Source organism: Zeus faber (genome assembly GCF_960531495.2).
Source record: "Zeus faber genome assembly, chromosome: 21".
Lineage (NCBI taxonomy): Eukaryota > Metazoa > Chordata > Actinopteri > Zeiformes > Zeidae > Zeus > Zeus faber.
The window spans coordinates 11,897,422-11,921,183 of NC_137208.1; the positions used below are offsets into that span (position 1 = coordinate 11,897,422).

At 42.2% G+C, this 23,762-nt stretch overlaps 2 protein-coding genes across 4 annotated transcripts in view; one reads left to right on the forward strand and one right to left on the reverse strand.

Moving 5' to 3' along the window:
* LOC307246748 (protein PHTF2) overlaps positions 1–3,318 on the forward strand; it is a 50,667-nt gene extending 47,349 nt beyond the window's left edge. For all 3 annotated transcript variants that reach the window (XM_080022750.1, XM_080022752.1, XM_080022751.1), the window contains one exon: positions 1,709–3,318. In XM_080022750.1, coding sequence (XP_079878876.1) covers positions 1,709–1,729 — 21 coding nt within the window. In that variant the 3' untranslated portion in view covers positions 1,730–3,318. The remainder of the gene's footprint in view (positions 1–1,708) is intronic.
* A 4,468-nt stretch (positions 3,319–7,786) lies between these two features.
* Positions 7,787–23,762, reverse strand: part of adipor2 (adiponectin receptor 2) — a 35,346-nt gene continuing 19,370 nt past the window's right edge. The window contains exons 3-8 of the mRNA XM_080022797.1: positions 16,234–16,398; positions 14,957–15,128; positions 12,669–12,855; positions 11,976–12,163; positions 10,878–11,071; positions 7,787–10,337 (exon numbers count right to left, since the gene is read on the reverse strand). Of these exons, the coding sequence (XP_079878923.1) occupies positions 10,209–10,337; positions 10,878–11,071; positions 11,976–12,163; positions 12,669–12,855; positions 14,957–15,128; positions 16,234–16,398 (1,035 nt within the window). The 3' untranslated portion in view covers positions 7,787–10,208. The remainder of the gene's footprint in view (positions 10,338–10,877; positions 11,072–11,975; positions 12,164–12,668; positions 12,856–14,956; positions 15,129–16,233; positions 16,399–23,762) is intronic.

Below are 23,762 nucleotides of genomic sequence, written 5' to 3' on the forward strand. Positions count from 1 at the left end.
CCCACACGTGGCTTCATACAGCCAGCTGCATGAATGCAAATGGGTTGGAGGACCAACAAAGCCAGCTTCTTGTCACATGGCCACTTGACACCCTGCTGAATGGGGGCAAATCTCTGCATTGCATTGTATTTCAAGCTTAAGACAGGGCAACGGTGAACTTTCCATCCGAGATGGTATTTGGGCCAATCTGCGCTATTAATAGTTCACTAGGGACAGATTATGGATGTGAATCCATTAGAAATTTGGTTCTGGGCCTTGTTTTCGTCCCCGTACCCTCCACTATGGGCATGTCGTTGGGCGTTATCTGATACACTACGAAGCAGTTTTCCAGGAATTGCCCTACGGATTTTCCACATCAGGTGGACTGAACACACTCATGTTGGCCTAGGCGCGGTGCTCTCCAAAGACCTGGTGAGCACAGAGGTTTTTTGTTTTTTTTAATTAAGTGGGCTCTTGACATGGGTGCAATATATCATGCAGTCCCAGACGCGTGTCCATGTGCACTCCATTGGTTGTGGGGTCGTTGAGGACCCATTATCTTTTAGCGGTTGAGCATGATGCCACAGTATCGGGAATACTATTAATATATGTTGTGATTAGTATGAATGCTAGGGTCCCTCTAACTCTGCAGTCGTTTAAATGGGTTTAATGGGTGCCGGCTCACGGTTTCTGCTGGGTGTAATCACTGGGTGCGAGTACTTAGCTTTTGGCAGCGGCATTTGCTTCCTCGGTGGATGGTGTTGTGTGTCCTTTTGTCCATAGGTTGGCAGAGATGTCGGTAAGCCGGCGATAAGACCGTTGCGGGTGATTCGTAACACTACAATATACTTACCCCGTCAGGTAACGTAGATGGAGACGACGCCCCGGAGTCCCACCGAAGGACGGTCCTCCAAATGGGGTTGTTTTATCAGGCCTACCGTCGTTGGTCCTCCTGGACGTAGCTCGATCCTGTTCGTGACGCCGGATAATGTTTCCGTGAAAAATGCGGGTTATTGTTGACAAAAGATGAAGCGGACGCGAGTTGGCTCTTGATCAAGGGTCGTCACAGAGACCGGCTCCTAGAAGAACAGGACTCGGAGACAAACAGTTGAATTCAGGACATACAAGCTTGTATAGTCATGGTTGACTTTGTGACATGGAAGGGGTTTGTATCAATGTAACGGGCAATGAGGTGATTAGAACTGGCAGTTAAAGGGAGTTGTCTTTTGTGACAAGCGTACACGACTGCGTTGGATTATGTGATCATACAATAATATATTGTAGCCAATATATTGTAACAACGTCAGTGAGGAGAAGCTATTGTTTAAATTATTCATCCATATCTCATGCATTTCTGTCCTGAAAGTAACTTCATACTAAAGATATCCAACTAAATAATAGTTAAATAATTTGAACATAATAGTAATGTGTCCAAATACTGAATACCTTAAAAAGGGGCATAAAAGGTTATTTCAAAGTTATGAAACCAATATTAATGTAATGATATTGCAATAATCAATATTCATTCATTCAATACTCTCAAAATCGAAGCAGACAATCTGTACTTTAAGCTGATTAACAAGTCGTTGCCAATGAGGCCACACTGCATGTAGCTCACTCCCGACTTGGCGCCATTCCTAAAAATGAGGCAACTGCCAAAACCGTCTGTTTTATAAAGTTCTTAAACAAAATGAAAGTGTCCAATAAACACTTTTGACTTTCTCCTCAGCTGTGGAAGATCAAATCGTGACAATAAAGAGAGAACACCTGCTGGGATCGGCTCCAACCTGGAGGACCACGCCCCTCCACTGACTGATGGGTAGATGGGGAATGTTTCAACTACGAAGCTGATTACTGGCTGGCTGACTCATCAGCACCGATGAGTGTTTTGACTTTCAACGTGTTACATTTTGTGCAATTCAAAAACTATTTATTTACCCACTCAGTGTTTTCTTAATAATGAAATGGGGGGGGGGAAACAATCCTTGCTTTTTGTTGTGTTCATGAAAAGTATTATGTTCTCTATAATGGTTAAGGTTCTTTTGAACCTTTTGGTCAACTATGTTTGTATTTCAGCCTTCAGGAGCTAAACCCATAGAATAATGAAGGTTTTAAGCTTATCATTCATGGCTGATAAATAAGAATGTGAAAATGTCCAATTTCTTGTCTTTTGGCCCTTATTCTCATTGCTGTTGCTATCAAGAGAAGCGAATGTTTGTTTGTTTTCTTCAATATTTAAACAGCACAGTTATGTTTTCTTAAGATGGTGAAGCCTTTTCAGTCCTCGTGTAACCTCGTGTTCTGAGAGGTCGTCAAACTGATCAAAGAAATAATGTTTATGTCCTGCATCACTCCAAATTGTTATTGAGTGGAAGATTCACGTTTGGAGCAAGATGACTCTTATTTTAACACATTGAATTCAGGGAGGAAGGTTCTGTAGAAAACTTAGTTTTTAAAAACAAACCATTAGTGAGCATGGATTTTTTTTTTTTTATTTTTTTTTCATCAATCAACATATTCTGGTTACGGATTGTTCTGTACATCGTTAAACTTGCTGAGGTGAATTGACCCCTGCTTCTTATTAGTTAGTCATTCTATACACAGCGGTTTGGCCAGAACCGAACCGGAATAGATGCACTTTAAAACATAAGAAAGGAGGAAACAATGGCGTGTCGCATTTAAATGTTATTTGCAATAACCATGTGTTTTTGTTTGTTTTTTTTTTAAATTCACTTTCCGGGCACAGTGTATGGGTGCGTGCGTGCAGTCAGAAGAATGCTAGCTCCAAATGGAAAATATTTTGTTGACAATTTGTAGCATAACGGACTTATGATGCAAAGAAACTGTGACATCGGAAAATATAAGGAATGTATGATTGAGTCACATACGAATAACCAACATAATTTAAATACCGTGTGTTAAGTACCGTGCAACGTTAGACTTGGTAAGTTAGCAATTTGACAATTCAAACTGCTAACTTAAGAACCTCAAAGTGCTAGCACCGCCGTTAGCGTTTGAAGAAGACCAAAGTGCTTTCTTTGTCAATTTTTTTTCTGCTGGAGAGGAGTATCCCAGTATTTGCTTTAAATATTTTATTTGGTCCTTTTTGGAATTGCTTTAAATTGTTATCTTGTTGTTGGTTAGTTATTTAACTGCATATATTTGTCTTTTTTCTTTACGATTTTTATTTCTCAATCAAAACCATTTGGAAGAAAAATGTATGTATGAAAATTTGCCTAGGTAAACAACTAATTGAGAAATTGTTTGAATCTGTCTAGACAATTTGTGAGCTGGTGTGTCTGCACGGTATACTTTTATATATAAAGAAGTGAAATTGAACATTTGTTGCTCGTTTTGTCAGATTCCAAAGGCATTGGAGGTTGTCAAGAAACACAACGAGGCTACACCAACATTTCCATAGCGAATAAACAAGCTTACAAATAAACTGAAGTCTGTAAATGAACACACAGAGGTTTGTAAAGTAACACAATTTGGCCACACCCCCATTTTCATTGCGAAGGTGCAAGAGACACCCGGATCCCTCCGTGTAAATGATCAACACCACTTTGGATATAAGAGAAGAAATACATTTAATATATAAATTAAAGTTGTCACAATTTTAGTTAAATTTTATTTGCGCAATCAGATACGTATGTTATCTATCTATAGATAGATAGATATGCTGCGACAAGTCAACCGCACCGCCATATTGGAAGGGGCAAGACTGGCCTGTAAACAAATACAAGTAAATGGGGGAGCTGCGTTTTTCTGAAAAAAAAAAAAAAAGCACTATAATGTTTACATTTCTCAACCGATTTCACAGAGTCGTTTTTATATTCAATATATATTATGATTTATATATTATGATCTACGTGGAGCAAATTGCTCCACCGTCCACCAGAATCAGGGATTGTTGCTGACATTGCGATCGATGGTTTAACACCTTCTGCCTTTTCATTTAATTCTTCTACGTTTAGCTGAAGGAAACTGTATCCACCACCACCGCCATCTGATGCTGCCTCGCGACACACTCCCCTACCACCACTTTGCAGGCACTAATCACACTTTCAGATTGCACCTCCTGCATAACATGTAATCTACCTGTGTGCACCTTCCTCCACTCTTGTCATCCTGTGTTCCTCCCTCTTCTTGAAAATGTTCAAAATATACTTTGTGGAAAGACATCGAAAAACAAGATCCTATACTATGTCGAAAAATGTCAAAATATATTATGTTGAAAAAGATTGAAAAACGACATACTATACTATGTCGAAAATGTTCGAAATGTACTAGGCCGAAAACATTGAAAATCTACATATACTATGTCAAAAAATACTATGTTGAAAAACATTGAAAAACGACATACTATACTATGTCGAAATATCAAAATATACTAGGCCGAAAACATTGAAAAATGACATCCTATATATGACGAAAAAGTTTTAAATATACTAAGTGGAAAAACATTGAAAAACGACATACTATACTATGTCGAAATATCAAAATATACTAGGCCGAAAACATTGAAAAACGACATACTATACTATGTCAAAAATGTTCAAAATGTACTAGGCCGAAAACATTGAAAAACGACATCCTATATATGGAGAAAAAGTTAAAAATATACTAAGTGGAAAAACATTGAAAAATGGCATACTATACTATGTGGAAAAAGTACAAAATATACTAAGTGGAAAAACATTGAAAAATGGCATACTATACATACTATGTCGAAAAAGTAAAAAATATACTAAGTGGAAAAACAACATACTGTACTATGTCGAAAATGTCCAGATATACTAGGCCAAAAACATTGAAAAAAGACATCTGTCGAAAAAGTTTAAAATATACGTGGAAAAACGTCCAAAGACGACATACTGTACTATGTCGAAAATGTTCGAAATGAACTAGGCCGAAAACATTGAAAATCTACATATACTATGTCAAAAAATACTATGTTGAAAAACATTGAAAAACGACATACTATACTATGTCGAAATATCAAAATATACTAGGCCGAAAACATTGAAAAACGACATACTATATACTATGTCGAAAATGTTCGAAATGTACTAGGCCGAAAACATTGAAAAACTACATCCTATATATGACGAAAAAGTTTTAAATACACTAAGTGGAAAAACATTGAAAAACGACATACTATACTATGTCGAAATATCAAAATATACTAGGCCGAAAACATTGAAAAACGACATACTATACTATGTCAAAAATGTTCGAAATGTACCAGGCCAAAAACATTGAAAAACTACATCCTATATATGACGAAAAAGTTTTAAATATACTAAGTGGAAAAACATTGAAAAACGACATACTATACTATGTCAAAAATGTTCGAAATGTACTAGGCCGAAAACGTTGCAAAAACGACATACTATATATGGAGAAAAAGTTAAAAATATACTAAGTGGAAAAACATTGAAAAATGGCATACTATACTATGTGGAAAAAGTACAAAATATACTAAGTGGAAAAACATTGAAAAATGGCATACTATACATACTATGTCGAAAAAGTAAAAAATATACTAAGTGGAAAGACAACATACTGTACTATGTCGAAAATGTCCAGATATACTAGGCCAAAAACATTGAAAAAAATACATCTGTCGAAAAAGTTTAAAATATACGTGGAAAAACGTCCAAAGACGACATACTGTACTATGTCGAAAATGTTCGAAATGTACTAGGCCGAAAACATTGAAAATCTACATATACTATGTCAAAAAATACTATGTTGAAAAACATTGAAAAACGACATACTATACTATGTCGAAAATGTTCGAAATGTACTAGGCCGAAAACATTGAAAAACTACATATACTATGTCAAAAAATACTATGTTGAAAAACATTGAAAAACGACATACTATACTATGTCGAAATATCAAAATATACTAGGCCGAAAACATTGAAAAACTACATCCTATATATGACGAAAAAGTTTTAAATATACTAAGTGGAAAAACATTGAAAAACGACATACTATACTATGTCAAAATATCAAAATATACTAGGCCGAAAACATTGAGAAACGACATACTATACTATGTCAAAAATGTTCGAAATGTACTAGGCCGAAAACGTTGCAAAAACGACATACTATATATGGAGAAAAAGTTAAAAATATACTAAGTGGAAAAACATTGAAAAATGGCATACTATACATACTATGTCGAAAAAGTAAAAAATATACTAAGTGGAAAAACAACATACTATACTATGTCGAAAATGTCCAGATATACTAGGCCAAAAACATTGAAAAAAGACATCTGTCGAAAAAGTTTAAAGTGGAAAAACGTCCAAAGACGACATACTGTACTACGTCGAAAATGTTCGAAATGTACTAGGCCGAAAACATTGAAAATCGACATATACTATGTCAAAAAATACTATGTTGAAAAACATTGAAAAACGACATACTATACTATGTCGAAATATCAAAATATACTAGGCCGAAAACATTGAAAAACGACATACTATACTATGTCAAAAATGTTCGAAATGTACTAGGCCGAAAACATTGAAAAACTACATCCTATATATGACGAAAAAGTTTTAAATATACTAAGTGGAAAAACATTGAAAAACGACATACTATACTATGTCAAAATATCAAAATATACTAGGCCGAAAACATTGAAAAACGACATCCTATATATGACGAAAAAGTTTTAAATACACTAAGTGGAAAAACATTGAAAAATGGCATACTAGACTATGTGGAAAAAGTACAAAATATACTAAGTGGAAAAACATTGAAAAATGGCATACTATACATACTATGTCGAAAAAGAAAAAAATATACTAAGTGGAAAAACAACATACTATACTATGTCGAAAATTTCAGAATACTCCACTTAAAAACGTCATATGTCGAAAAATGTCAAAATGTATGTATGTAATATATCTATGTTGAAGAACGTTAAAAAAAGGACATACTATAATATGTCGAAAATGTAAAAATATACTATGCTCAAAATCGCCATACTATACTATGTCGAAAATGTTCGAAATGTACTAGGCCGAAAACATTGAAAAACGACATACTATATATACTAGGTCGAAAAATGTCAAATGTCAAAATATATTAGGTCGAAAAACATTGAAAAACAACAGACAATACTATGTCAAAAATTTCTGAATATACTACGTTTAAAAACACCATACTTTGTCCAAAAATGGGTGTGGATTGGGGGTCACGGGTACACGGAGCAAACATTGTAATTAATAAAATTAACACTTTTACTAAAGACAATATTTTAACAATTTCTTTCTGTAAAAAAAAAAAAAATGTTTGTGATGTTAAATATATTATAGATTTATAACGTGATTAATACGTCATCCACATCTTCCACTGACAACATTTTTACTGTAGAATAAATGTTTGCCTTGTTTAATGCATTAGGCCTTTTCACAATAAATAATAATGGGATTTAACCCTTTTATCATTTAATTACTTTATTTAATTACGTTTTATAATTTATAATTTAATATAAATAACGTACCATTCATACCTTCACTATTTAACAGATGTGTACTGTGAGATTTGCAAGCATTTTTTACAGGGTGGCTTTGTATTGAATAAAAATAAATAAAAGTAAACTATTTCATTTGAACATTTAATTCCACACACCGCGTGGATGGAATAACTGGAATTGCCAAAATGAACCACCACTACCACTATACACTGTTGGGAAAGCACACGCACTAACCACAACTCAGACACAGTGATGAGATTCCAAAAAACCTTTTTATTATAACAATACAGCAGATATAAAGGTCTATTGCAATCAAACACTCCCCTCAGAATGGTATGTGTGCTTTAACTTTAAACAAAAGCACACCCCAAGAGAAATAAATTAATTCAATGAAAGAAAAAAAAAAAAAAAAAAAAAAAGGACAGTGAAGGATGAAAACAGGAAATCGCAGCGGCTCTCAGACGCTTTTTGGGAGGAACGGCTCGAGCGCTTTCTGAGCAAAAACCGCTTCTCCGTACGCAAAGGGCTACATACAAGTCTCCAACTGAAGGTCACGTATCAAACAAACTCGACCTGAAGCTGTTGAACTTGTCTTTTTTTTGTTTTGTTTTTTTTAAATAGTGCTTTGTGTGGCGGTGCAGCTGTGCCCATGAGAAATTCTCAACTGGTCTTATTTTTAAGTGTGGGGGGGCCACTCACATGGTGCATCACAGCAACTGAAGAAGCTCACGCTTAAGAAGCCGTTTTCAAATCTGGCAAAAAAAAAACCAAAAAAAAAAACAAAAAAAAATAAAATAAAATAAACTAAAATTCCCCACCGCCGTCGTGGGCATCACTTGAATCTCACAACCCAAGCCTAAGAAAACAAAAACAAAAAACAAAACAAAAAGGACAACGAAAGGAAAATAAAATTAAAGCTCCCGGTCATGATATTCGAATAAAACCGACGGAGACAGAGGAAAACAAACGAAACACCAAACGCAGTCGAGACACTGTGGTTGTTCTGAGAAGAGGTGTGATGTCACAGTGTCACAGGGTGGTGAGTTGTCGACCTGTGAGACTGAATCTATGCAGCAGCTCAAAGACCCTGCTTGGAGTTGGAGCTACTCTAAGGCCTCATTTATATATATATATATATATATATATATATATACACACACACACACACACACACACACACACACATATATATATATATACATATACACTTTAAAAAAAAAGAAATGTCATCTTTCACATGATTTTAGCTTCCCCCTTTGTTATGACCCACGTTTTTTTTTATTTCGCCCCAAAGGTGTAAAATCCCATTTCATGTCTTGCAAATTGACAAAAATTAGTTTGTTCTTCATTTCGGGGGCTTAGACAGTTTGGTTGCAATTTTCCACGTTAACAAAGCATTGGTTTTTTTTTTTTTTGGTTTTTTTTGTTTTTTTATTTTATTAAATAACTAAATAACTAAACTTTTTGGCATTTGGACGCAACATGACATCTGTGGCGTTTCCGCCCCCGAGGTTCCAGCTCCAAACGCGAGGGAGCCTTCCGGCGCGGCTTCACCTCGGGAAACAAACGTTTGTCCCCACACGGGCGGCCCAAAAAACATGTCCCCTCTTCACCGCCTCGCTGCCGTTCATCCAGTTATTCATTTATTAGCCACGTATCATTTCAATCAATATTTATTTTTTTTGGTCATTATTTTTTTTTTTTACATTTATATTTCATATAAATCTATATAACCCAGAAAAATTTAGAAATCTTATGTACATGGAAAAAAAGGCGTTATTATTTTCTTCTTAAAAGGGGTGAAACATCCACAACCCTCACGACATGGCTGCCAGCTCGTCTCTGCAAACGCTTTGGAATTATTTTCTTTCTTTTTTTATTATTATTTTTTTTAAGCGCCTGACGTCGCGACTCCCTTCAGAAAACGAGAGCGGAGTCACGAGCAGAGAGAGGAGAAAAAAGAAACAAAAACCTCGTCTCCGTTTTTTACCCACACTTCAAATGAAACGGAAAAAAAAAAAAAAAAAGTGAAGATAATTCAAGATCATTAAACTCGGTTTTCAAAGTCTCAAAACTTCGGGAAAGTGAAAGTATCTTTTTTTTTTTTTTTTTCCTTTTCCTTGTTTTTTTTTTGTTTGTTTTTTTTAACCCCAAAACACACCCTCTTAGAAGCAGTTTTATAAAATCAAAGCGTAAAAACCAGCGGGTGTGGGGGACATACTTCACCAGTCAAACAGGGAAAGAAGAGACGAGAAAAAAAAAACAAAAAAAACACACACACACAACCCCATCAAGTCCATTGCAATGACGCCCCCTGGAAGCCACCCCAGGTATTACACACACCAAAACACACCGGCCGTTGCCGCTGTGGCCGCCCCGCTGGGGAAAGACCCGTGTGTGCGCATCTGAATGAGTGTGTGTGTGTCCGTGTGTGTCCCCGTGTGTGTGCATCTGATTGAGTGTGTGTGTGCGATTGCACGGAAGTGTTCATGTCTTCACTTCTGGCCTGTGTGTGTTTCTTGCATCTGTGCTGAACATGTGGCGTTGGGCAGATCAGCGCACACACACACACACACACACACACACACACACACACACACACACACACACACCACATTGGTGGTACTCCGTGAAACCGTGTATGTGCGTCCGACGCGCCGCCTCCCGCCCTCGCCGTGCGCGTGCCTCCGCTCCACACATGCGTGTGCGCCCGGCGTCAGGGTGTGGCGTTAGAGCGTGCGGTCCTCGGTGCAGCCGCCGCCGGCCGTGTAGCGGAACTCCTGGAGGTTCGAGACGCCGTGGAAGTGGACGCAGGCTCCGGCCACCACCAGGATGTGGAAGAGCTGGTGGGAGTGGAACTGAGGGGGGGAGGGGGGAGGGAGAGAGAGAGAGAGAGAGAGAGAGCGAGTTCATATGTGTGGGACAGACAGAGAAAGAGAGGAAAGAGAGAGACAGACAGAGGGTGAGAGACAGAGTGAGCGGGGGGTGGGAGAGAGAGACAGGAAGAGGAAAGAGAGGAGGGAGAGGGAGAGAAAAGAGAGAGACAGGCAAAGGGCGAGGGAGAGAGGAGAAAGAGAGGGACAGAAATTTCAGCGTGAGAAAAGGAGACTTAAAAAGTCAGCGTGTGTGTGTGTGTGTCTGTGTGTGTGTGTGTGTGTGTGTCTGTGTGTGTGTGTGTGTGTGTGTGTGTGTGTGCAACTTTTTAAATTATTTCTTGTTTTCATATTCTATTCTTTATTTGTATTCATATTTCATGCAAATTCATGGAGTCTGGCCTTCTTTCTTAGCGTCTTCCCTCCCAACACTAAATATTTAATGTCTGTGTCTGTGTCTGCGTGTGTCTGCGTGTGTGTGTGTGTGTGTGTGCGTGTGTGTGTGTGTGTGTGTGTCAAACCTACCCAGATGTCACACTTGCCGGGGAAGAACCTCTCGGGGATGCGTGCGGCGTACAGACACGCCCCGGTGATGTAGAGCGTGGCCATGAGGAAGAGCCAGCCGATCTGGCCGATGGTGGTGGCCTTGATCAAGCCCTCGCTGATGACGAAGTGCAGGGTGGGCACCACGCCGCTCAGCCCCAGGCCCACAAACACACCTGCAGGGGGCAGCAGGGAGCGCTTTGAGACGAGGAGAGGGGCAGCGGCGCCTGGATGCGGAAAAACCGGGGGTCCCACCGACACCGAAACTGAACGCGTATTTTTGTCAAATTCACCTAATTTTCAGTATTCTGTCTTCGTTTGTTCCATTTCAAAAGGCGGAAGCACCGTCGCACCAAAACGGAGTTAGAAAATGAGAAAGTCATTTTCATTAAGGTAGGTTTTTCACCATAGCGTTAGAATGGAAATGTAGATCGTATTCAATAAAATAGCGTGAACAACTTCCAGGTCATGACGGCTGGGTTGATGTGAAAAGTTCACACTGACTAGTAAATGGGATAAGACTCAATTTAACACCTGTCGCCATCCTTTAAGCTCATGGTAAATTTCATCTTTTTCTTTTTCCCCCACCAATGATTTCATTGAGACCTCCCACTCACTACATGATCGGACTATAAACTGCAGAACACACACACACACACACACACACACACACACACACTCACTCACACTCACTCACACTCACTCACACTCACACTCACTCACTCACTCACACCCACTCACACTCACTCACACTCACTCACTCACACTCACTCACACACACTCACTCACTCACACTCACTCACTCACACTCACTCACTCACTCACACTCACCCACTCACTCACACTCACACTCACCCACTCACACTCACACTCACACTCACTCACTCACTCACACTCACTCACTCACTCACACACACACTCACTCACACTCACTCACACTCACTCACACTCACTCACTCTCACTCACACTCACTCACACTCACTCACACTCACTCACACTCACTCACACTCACTCACACTCACTCACACTCACTCACACTCACTCACACTCACTCACACTCACACACACACTCTCTCTACCTGCTCGGACACCTCTGTACTGCGGCGTGGCGAAGAAGTCGCACTGGGAGACGGTGATGGCGGCGAGGCCCAGGACGCAGACCACTATCAGGTAGATGAAGCGGGGCTGCGGGGAGCAGTAGAAGGAGTAGTAGAGCCACGGCACAAAGGAGCCCATGATCAGGAAGGCGATGCCGCTGTAGTCCAACCTGGGGGGGGGGGGGGGGGGCGGAGGGGGAGGGAGGGAGGGAGGGAGGAGCGTTTGAACTGTGGACTCGGACCGTCACAATCATGACATTTTACCTGACGATGGGTGCCGTACAAATAACTGACATAAGCAATTACATTTTCACTGCACGAGTTGATGCCAGTGTAAATCTACCAAATGAAGAGCCATTTATTGACATAACACTGTAACACAACAATTCGGGTAGACTGTTCCTTTGCCTGGTGGAAATGTATGGAATTCACATTTTAAAGTTGTTGCAGCATTTCTAATATTGGCTTGAAATGCCGCTTCAGCTTGGACAGAAGCACACTGTGTTCATCCACCCTGGAAGCAGCTCTGATGACAACTCCACGACAACTCGTCGTGGTGGTCCTCAGCTCCAGGGGCGTGGCTCTGTGTCTAAATCCAACAGCTGCAGAGTGGAGCTGTAGAATTTAAACACATTTTATTTTCTCACAGGGCCTTGCTATTCTACTACTTCTTACTTGGAAAAGATGCGCGACACGGACTCCGAGTGGCAGTAGACGGTGTGGAAGAGCCATGAGAAGGACAGGCAGAGGATGGCGCCCAGGAAGAACATTCCGATCACCACCTTCTCCTGGACGGGCGCCACGAAGGACATGTTGGGCCGGAACATGTACATCAGACCCAGACACAGGAAGAACAGGCAGCCTGGGCGAGAGCGAGAGCCAGAGAGAGAGAGAGGGGTGGGGGTGGGAGAGAGAGAGAGAGGGGTGGGGGTGGGAGAGAGAGAGAGAGAGAGAGAGAGAGAGAGAGAGAGGGATCAGCATTCATACAACGCTGTAAGTCCTAGTCACAGTACCACCTCTGCACCACTAGGTGGGAGTAGAGCAGAGTCAAGACAGGCAATTCCAACCGAGGGCTAAAAACTCAAACTTTCTTTTCAAGTTCAAGTTCAAGAGGTTATTTGTCACATACATATATGCAGCGAAATGTCATGGCACCCGGTGATTACGCTCTATAAGTTCTAAAATACTAAAATGTGCGTAATCGACAGAAGGTGCTCGCGCCGGCGGGAGCGCCGTCGGGGAGGTGGAGCGGCTACGTTTTGTATGAGCATTATTACTCTGAGAGGTAAGTAGTGGAGGTAAGTAAAGGTAAGTTTCAATCAGGAGGATCTAAATGTATATTTAATACAACACAGACAATTAATTCTATTTGTAATTATAGTACCCAGAATGGCGATTGTTTAATAGCTATACACTATATCAGGGGTGTCACCATTCTCCAAATCCACTTTTTTAAGGTCACGATTCCATTCAATTTAAACATATGCCGGCTATGCTATTGCTGCTTTCACACATAGCTCCCGGTAAATCACTGGGTATTGACACATGCAGCTACATTCAGGAACATTTCCATCTTGCACTTTTTCCACACATGCCATGATAATTTCTGAATAGGCGGAGCAAGGGATAGTCCATCAGAAGTCACCCGGTGCGGTCCCGATCCACGTGCCGAGCGTGCCCACCCCGGCACCATCCTGACAGACGGAGCAGCAGCGCACGCAGCTCGTTTCCTTGCGCGCGCAAAGAGGATGTATGTGGATGTAGCACGCAAATGAAAATAAATATGCCTATGAAATATAGAAATAAATGTAAATATAAAAAATGAGTAAATATCCACGTGACGGAGCGGGCGGCGGCGCACCCGAGCCCCAAAGTGAGACAAGAAAGCGAACCCCCTGCAGCATACCCCGTCGGTCCGCGGCGGCTGCACCTGCGGACACTCCCTGCCTCTCCCATTTGGAAAACAGTACCGTTAGTTTTTCCATTTTATTTTTAATGTTTTGAAGAGGCTATTTTGGAAAAGAGTAAAGTTTTTTTTTTAGAACGTTTTAAATAGGCCATCACAAAAAAAAAAAAAAAAAAAAAATATTTTAGATTTTACTGTTGACACAGAGAACACGGAGACAGTCTGCCGTTTAGTCGGCACATTTTAACATCCCTAGTTGGTACATGTTTTTAAATAGCATAAATGGAGACCATTAATAAATTAAGTTTTCGGCGGACAGTGCTCCCCCGGAGTTCCGCTGGTGGGCGGGTGCAGTGTGTGTTGAGGGATGCTGCGCAGTGGACCTCACCGTGGAGCTTGACCACAGCTCGCCTAACTCCAAGTCGGTTTGGAGCCGGGAGGCCTACCCTACCCACAAAAATATGAGAAGAGTCGGCGCAAATCTGCTTGTGAATTCAAAGTTCGAAATCATTCTGCTATGTATGTTATAACACTCACTCCATCATAGTGAGAGAATCTGTTTTCAATTGGATGGAAAGCTGTGTTCGCAGACGTTAACTCTTAAAAGATTCCAACGTGTGCACTGAAAGCGAGGAGCCCTGGAATTTGCATTTGAAGGAGCACTTTGTCTTCTTTATGCAACTGTCAAATGTGTGACAGAAATGGTTATGAAAGCTCAGTGACCCAGCGTGACCCAGCTCTGTCTGGCTGATAGGTTATGTAAAAATTTGTTAACTAAGCAATGAACCCCCAAAAGGTTGAATTAAAGGTTTGTGACACAGCGTCAGGCATGTGGTTCAACAACAATGTCTAGAAATATGTGCTAACTAGGAGACTGAACACAATCCACCTCCTTTGAATGTCAAACTTTCATCCATTTTAATCCTACATTATTTACTTAGTAGACTTTCCAACGTGTGTGTGTGTGTGTGTGTGTGTGTGTGTGTGTGTGTGTGTGTGTGTGTGTGTGTGTGTGTGTGTGTGTGTGTGTGTGTGCACGTGTGTGCAAGCGTCCTACCTAGTAGGTGTGTCCAAATGTTTCCCGTCTCCGTGTGGATTCGGAAGATGCTTTTGAAGCAAGCTCTGAACGACGGCATGGGCGGCCTGTGTCCGTGGAGCAGGAAGTCGTTGTCCTTCAGCCAATCAGGGAGCACGTCGTGGGGGATGACGCGCCACCGCCCTTCCCACACCTGATTGGTTGATGAGGACACGCGATTAGGATAGAAAAAAACAACTTTATTTTTACATTACTCGGTTAGAATCAGAAGACGGCAGAAGATTTGATTCTAGACTCGAATTCACTCAAAGATAATGTTCAGTGTGTGTGTGTGTGTGTGTGTGTGTGTGTGTGTGTGTGCGTGCGTGTGATAAGATATATTTATCACTATTAAGAGCAAGTAAACAAACTATACCCCGGCACGTCTCTCAAAAGGACAGAGAAGACGGGGGAGAGGGAGAAGCGCTTGACATTTGGTCTGAAATGATTAATTTCTCTGATGTAAAACCTGCTGGTTGTAGTTTGAGCACACCCTGTGTTGTGTACCTGTGACTTCCACCTGGCTTACTTCAGTTCATACTATCACGTTCCAGCGGTGTCGTCTTCAAAGCGCACGCTGTAGCTTGTGACTTTTTCTTCGCTGCTCATTTTCACTTCAGAGCGAATTGTGCAGAAAATAGATCGACACGTGAACAATAATAGCTGGCGGCCTTTCACCCTTTTACTACCGCAAATGAGGACGAGCGGCAGGTGTAAAGCGCTTTTGTTTTCGGCCAAAAACAGGAAAGAGCCTGGGCTTTATGAAGAGCTTGAGGTTTTAATAAATCTTTTGTCTTTCTTCAGGTTTTTCTTCCAGCCCTTTTTTTTTTCTTTCAGGTTTCTATTGCGTTAAGAATTCTATTTTCCTTTGTTTCCTTGTTGTCGGAAGGTTTTCATACATCGGCCCGAGAATTCACTTACAATGAAGCTCCGACAACCTCGAATAAACTCATTTAGAAGCACTTGCAAAAGACCAATGGACTGAAAAGAGGAATGAGCGTTTGCATCCCCCTTGTTGTTGCCGAATGGGAAGCACGAGGCGCTGAAGGTGTACAAAGTGAAGAGGACGTTTAGAAGTTCGGCTTCCTCCGGTGGCCAGCTGGGAATCTGCTGTGTTGGCCCTCTTTTCCAACCCCTTGGTATAAAACCTCTGGAGCGATACAGAAGTCAACATGCGAGACCTCACAGCATTCTCTGATAATTGGGATGGAAAAGTGCCCTGACCGTGTTCACCTCGGGGGACGCTGGGGTTTCCCTACCTTGTGCACAAACTCCTCCATCTTCTCCATGGCGTGGTGGGCCTGCAGCAGCGGGGTCTTCATTCCCATGAAGCCTTCGTCACTGCTCTTCTCCTCCTTCTCCTTCTCCTCCTCCTCCTCCTCCTCGCGTCTTCTTCTCTCCGTCTCATCGCTTTCCGGGACGCTCTGAATAAGAGAAAATTTAAAGGGTACAAACTGCGTGAGGCTACAGAGTGCTTCATCTCCGCGTGGAAAATGCATATGAATCACAGTACGATGACAAAATGGACACGTAACACTTAAGCCAAACTCCAGGCTTGAAATGGTCTCTTCAGAACTTAAAGGGTGACGTCAAAAACCCTACGCCCCCCCACCAGTCTGTAGTCAACATTTGTGCCTTTCCAAATAATTTCATTGTCATTTAAAAGTTCCCATTTCCATGGAAACACACGGAATCAACATTTACAAACGTCCTATTCTTAAGGGATTGGTTTGCCTAGAGCAGCCAGGGCCTTTTGCAGGAGCATTTAATCGGCCACAATAGCTGTTGTGCTGAGGGAGTGCAGGAAGAGAATTAATATGTCCACCGCTTAGAGATAAGCACACACCCATTCATCATTACTCTCTCTTTCTCACACACACACACACACGGGTTAACAAAGGGCCAACAGTCGAAGTGAGGTGTGTTTGCTTGCATTTGGTTCTGACACGGCTTGAATAAAAACAATGAAAAATCCAAATACACAAAATCTCTCTCCCACGCACAGGAGGAGCGAAGGAGGTCAGGGTCGGCTGGGATTAATGGAGGAGGGAGAAAACGTATTTTATAAAGCAAATAAACTAACAGACAGACAACATGAAGCTAAACTGAAAGGTAGACAGAGAGAGAGAGAGAGAGAGAGAGAGAGAGAGAGAGAGAGAGAGAGAGAGAGCAGGACAACCAGAGAGGGGGAGAGAGAAGTCATGTCGTATTCATAATGCATGAGTAACCCAGTTCTAAGACCCGCCAGCAAAATATACTCCAACATGGCCACTATGTCTGTGCCTGTGTTAATGTGGTGTGCCACAGGCGCACTCAACTTCGTCAAGTGTCTTGCTGCGTTGGCATCTGCCCTCGTGTGTGTGCGTGTGCGTGTGTGTGGCCACGTGTTTCTGCATATGCAGTGCTTGGGTATCACTGCTGGACGACACACACATACACACACACACACACACACACACACACACACACACACACACACACACACACACACACACACACACACACACACACACACACACACACACACACACACACACACACACACACACACACACACACACTAAAGTAAAAGTGCACTAGTAAATCCAGATTTGGAGCTGTAAAGCATAGATAATGGCCATAATCAATCTTCAGTTGGAATTGTGGTTAAGTGGTGTGTTGTATATGTGCGTGTGCGTGTGTGTATATGGGGAAGAGATTGAGCATGTTATTTCAGTAAGGGATAGTGGGTTGACATGCGTTCTGTGGTCCTTGCACACAAGTGTGTGTTTGTGTGTGTGTGTGTGTGTGTGTGTGTGTGTGTGTGTGCGTGCGCATGTGTGTGTATGTGCGTGTGTGCACACACAGCAGGTGCCAGGTGCTTGCTTGATACCAAACAAGGCTTCTTGATTTATTTTACTAAAGGATTAATTGAGCAAAGTGTCACAGTAAAGTGTCGGCCTATTGACCAAAGCATATGACCAAATTCACAATACACATTTATCACACTCACTCACTCATATTATTTCATCAATGTTGCCCGTTCGGCATCCACTCCAGGCCACATTCCTCCTTCTGTGGCCCCTTCTCAAGGTTTCTTAAACCCCCCCCCCCCCCCCCCCCCATCAAAGGGTTTTCTGGGAGTTTTTTCTTGCACGGGTTAGGGTTCAGACTAGGCGAGGCCGTTGATTTCTATGTGAAATGTGGATTTGTGATTTGAGACTGTATTGTGATTAAAGGCTATATAAACATGACTTGACACTCCTACGGACACACACACACACAGAAATCACGCACAGCCTACTAACACACACACACACACACACACACACACACACACACACACACACACACACACACACACACACACACACACACACACACACACACACACACACACACACACACACACACACACACACACACTACAGACTACAGACTACAGACTATATGGTCAAGCCACCTGTTCAGTAAGAGATAAATGCTGGCCTTTGTATCTGATTTTGTGTGCACACTGGGAAGGATGACATTCTTCCAAGTGCATGTGTGATTGTTATTGTGTGCACGTACAGTATATATGTGAGACAATTCTATCTTCTATTTCTCTGTGTCAGGTACCCTCTCAAATCTTTTCACCGCTATATTCGGCTGATTATGATGTCACGTGACCAGGACCATTTCCCCATTGGCTGAAACAAGAATAAGATCCGGTATTTAACCTGGCAAATGGTAAAGGTTGTATAATCACCCTTCCTCTTGGATAATCATTTATTACGCCCACCTTTGGACCACATAGATTCTACCAAACATACTACCCAGCGTATTCTATATCTTATGCTTGGGCTGCTGACACTTACCTAACCTCCTCCTTCATGGACCACAAATGCCAATATTAAGTCATAGCCACATAAAGAAAAAACAGAACTATAAAATATTACCATATTGCTCATACAATTGAACATTACTACTACTGCAAGCAAGAAACCCAATGTCAATTGCCTGAAGCTTGAATTGATCTATTCTCCATCAGCCAATTCGGCAGGTAATTTCTAGAGGATATTTTCTACTCCTGAGAAAGAAAGCCCTTTTATCAGTTCAATTATTAATGTGGCCGGTACAATCCAACATGTATCAGCCTCTGTGACCGCTGGTGAGAGAAAGGGTGAAAAACCGAACATTGGGTTTGATGTCGTGGCACGCATAGAACGTGAGTATTGAGTTCTGAGCTCCGATTTGTGTCAGGTGTTGCAGAGGTGCCAACCAGAAAAGAATAGAGGGAGAGGTTTGAAGCCTGGGAGTGAAAGGTCAACACAGGCTCTGATGCCAGTGGTGCTGTGACGTTTATCAGCAGGTTCATGCGTTTGTCACACCGCTGTTGAGGCAAGGACTGTACAGTCACTTCTTGGAATGGTGAGCTATTCCTGAACCCAAATTCTTTTGGCAGTGGAAGGACGCACACACGCATGTATTCACTGCACAGAAACACAGTCAAGATTGAAATGACCCCAAAGAGACACAAACATACTGGTACACAAACCCTTGCAGAGAAAAGACAGACAGACAGACAGACAGACAGACAGACAGACAGACAGACAGACAGACAGACAGACAGACAGACAGACAGACAGACAGACAGACAGACAGACAGACAGACAGACAGACAGACAGACAGAGAGAGAGAGAGAGAGTTCACCTCAGCTGGCCAGTCTATAAATATTATGGGTCAAATAGAGGTGGTGGAATCAGATTTCATTCTGTGTATATGTATATAAACATGCATGTATTTGTGTGTGAGACAGTGAGCGACTTAGAATTCCTCCTTCCCCAGTTGGAAAATACACTTACTAGCCGACAGCAAAACATGTATGGATGAAAGAGTCTTGAGGCTGCACTGGACTACGGTCCAAACAAGGAGGAAGCCCCTGGTTTATACAAAGCTACAGTCACATAGACAAATTGTGCAATCATCTCTGGTTTCTGCCCGGCAATGTTTCCTCTTTCTAAGAAATAGACATTCCCCATAGACATTTCACAACACACATATATCACCGGGTGTCCTGACATTTCACTGCATATATGTATGACCGTATGCATACGTATGTATGTGACAAATATCCTCTTCAATCTTGAATCTGGATCTTGAATACAGCAGACACACTGACAGTTCAGCTTTCCACGGTTAAGTACACGTTCAACTGCGAAATCGGCAAAGACTTTCCATATTGCCTTGCACAAGGACACGATAAATTGTGAAAAAGATTTAGTCTCTAACACTCATAGCCTGGTTGTTCTCAGGGTAGATGTGGAACACTTTGATTATGGCTTATAACAAGCAGTACAATCTAGATCAGAATTTATGTGTTTATGCATTCATTTACCACCACAGTAGACAATGGCATCAAAATAGTATTTTGACGCTCTGTTGGTGAAGGCTGCGGCTTTTTGTGTTTGATTGTTGTGCTTTGTGGAATGCTTTGTGAGTGTGTGTGTGTGTGTGTGTGTGTGTGTGTGTGTGTGTGTGTGTGTGTGTGTGTGTGTGTGTGTGTGTGTGTGTGTGTGTGTGTGTGTGTGTGTGCTTTCTCTGCAAGGGTTTGTGTACCAGTATGTTTGTGTCTCTTTGGGGTCATTTCAATCTTGACTCTGTTTCTGTGCAGTGAATACATGCGTGTGTGTGTGTGTGTGTGTGTGTGTGTGAAGGCTGCGCCTGATATCTGTACAGTATGTGTTACAGGGATATTCCAGTGCCTTCACTGGATATAAAATAAATTATTCCAGTTGGATTTCTAGTCATTCTGCACTTTCACTTTAATATACATGAGGGCTGGCATATACATACACATGCATGTGTACACGTTGCTCCAAGTATTATGTGTGAGCAAGTGTACATTTTGTGTCCATCTTTAACTATGTGTTTTTACCTCTGTCGATGTATAGTTTGCATGTACATTAATGCATTTTTTGTGTGTGTGCGTGTATTGCTGTGGTACAGTTTATTGTTTCAGGGACTGAAGTAACTGGCATGAAGGTAAACCCCCTGAAACGCAACTGAAAAATTTGCAGGACGGGTAAGGTGCGAGCTATGTGGGTAGGGATGTGGCGAGCTGCTACAATTTGCCCATCTCGCTCCTGCCCTGACATACTTCACTTCTTTCCTGCAATTCTAACTGCAATCACCAACAGCACACCTTGAGCGCTGGGGTTTCGGGGTGGCGGGGCCCTGGTTGGTTTGTGTGGGGGTGTGATCGGCCTGCGGGTGACCGGTGGGCCCCCTGCCAGCTGGGTTCGGGTCCTGGCGGCTAGGGCCTGGTGGTCTCTGGCCTGCTGCGACCCGGCGGGGCTGCAGGGAGCGCCGCCGGGTGCCTTCCAGGGCCCCTTGGAGGCTGCTCGCCATCGTGGGTCTGGGTTGGGGTGCAGGAGGTGGCTGTAGGCCTTGCTTCAGCGGCGTGGCTTCAGCTGCGTGGCTTCTCTGCGGCGGGTGTCCCGGGTGGTGGAGGGCCCACATAACTGGCTGTCTGCAGGCTTTTGGACTGGGCTACATGGGTGGGCGCTTGGGGCTTGTGGCCGGGTGGCGCATCTGACCAGCTGCAGTACGCAGGCCTCAATTTTGATTTTGGTGGGCATGGCACAAAACCTGTTAGCGCGAGATCTGGCTCTGGGTCTTTGGGACCCGGGCGTCCACGGCCTGGGTTCTGGCCTGCGGGTGCATCTTGTGCCTACACATGGGGGTGGGTTGTATGTGTGCGCTTCGGAGATGCAGGGTCTCCTCGCGCTCTCTGGGACTGGTTTATGCTCCTTTGGGCATGGGTGTTCACAAATGCTGTTTACGGGGGGGATTATAGTATAGTTAAGATTAATAGGCGGCCTACCCACTGAAGACTTATGCAATAGGGATATATTATCTTAATTGATCTGTTTGTGTCTTAATTTATAGCACCAGATAAAATAAGACAACGACAATGCAGGCATACTTGTGTGCCCCGAGAGGTCCCCTCAAGACTGCACACACACACACACACACACACACACACACACACACACACACACACACACACACACACACACACACACACACACACACACACACACACACACACACACACACACACACTATGAAAAGCAGGTTAATAACTTTCACTTGACCGCTTTCACAAACACCCCTGAGACACTGTGTTTGTGTTTTAAGTGGCCCCCTGCTCTGTTCTTATTTGCTGATCTTGTTCCGTTCTTGCATTTGTTCAATATTACTAAACTCCACTTCGTTTAGGTCTTACTGCTGGTGAACCTCTCTTGAGGGGGTGACGTAACGAGATCTGTTTAGGAAAGGGTGGAGGGTTCTGGCAGAGGAAAAGAAGGAAGGAGTTTTGCAGAAAAATACATTTTTTTCTTCAGGGGTTGGAACTTTCCACTGAATGTATACAAAGTCACATGTTAGAGGAGTTGGGGGCAGGATGAAGGAAGCCATTTGTCAGCCAATGGGTAAACGACTGAAACTCTGTGGTCCAATGAAAAGAGCGCCTGGCGCTATGGCCACAGTATACTGTAGCACACAGTAACCCTCAACACAGCAGGGACCCAGAGACCCGACATGTGATTCATAATCTCACAACCGTCCCATGGAATGATAACCATTTGGAAAAGATGTTCCGAGCAAGCACATGAGGAGACAAACTGTTCTCTCAGTTTTTAATAAGACCATGAGGAATTTGTGGAAATCAACTTGGCAACAAAAGGGGCACACAGACTGCAGACTGTTATCAATCCGCTCTGTGTTGGAGGGTTGGGATCAGAGTTTTCATTTTTTTCCAAGACTACTTTATCAGGTTCTGAAAGTGGGGCTACAGACCCCCTAGAGGGGTTTGAGATTCTGGGAGACTAATTTGGAAAACCAATAGAGGAAAGTGTTGTAGCTATTCAGGCATTCTAATGGTTTTATCTTCCCTTTCAAAGTTGAAAGGGAAGATAAATAAGACAAAAAAATAATACAAAATAAATGTGTCCCAAAATTCTATTGGAAAAAAGATTTTATGTGCGATTATAGGCAAAATATTGCGATATGCAATATTTTTCAAGAATATCGAACAAATCCTGACTAGTTTGTTTTTAAAAAGCTAGGATCTGTCAAAATTGGCAGCCTGCAACTACCTCTGTGAATGTTTTCTAATTGTATTTTAATATCTTGGCTGGGACCGTGAGTGTGTTGATCAGCTACAATAAGAGGAAGTGAAGCTGGATGCCACAACAACCTGTTGCTGTTTGTTTTTACAGGGAAGCTGTAAAAAAAACAAAACCTGGTTTACAAAGAATAGACGGACAGAGAAATTCCAGATTTCCCAGAAATCATCACTGGAATTTGTTCAGCGTTCCTATGGCATTTCCCCTGATTTTGATGGGCCTCTGTTTAAAATTGGGCAAGAGACTGTGACACAATGTGAGCTAGAGTTTTAATCTCGAGGACTTAATTACCCAAACTGGCTTAAATACCCCATAAAAGACACTCAATTCGACTTTTACGACTTTGAAATGTTGGCCTTGAAGTTGCAATTCCTTCGCTAACTCGAGTCTCCTAATAATGTTTTAAATGAACTTGTTGTCAACTCTGTAACTGCATCAAAAATGAATTATATGGCCCAGTTTGTTCAGGGCCATTAAGGCACCGCACTCACTGAAACACTGAATACAGTGTGTACTCTCCCAGACCATCTGGCAGCTCAACAACTATTGTTTATAATTATCGGGTGTTTCTGAGAGACTCCCAAATAACAGAACTGCAGGTGGGGAAGAAAAATCAGAGAGAACTGGAGCAAAAATC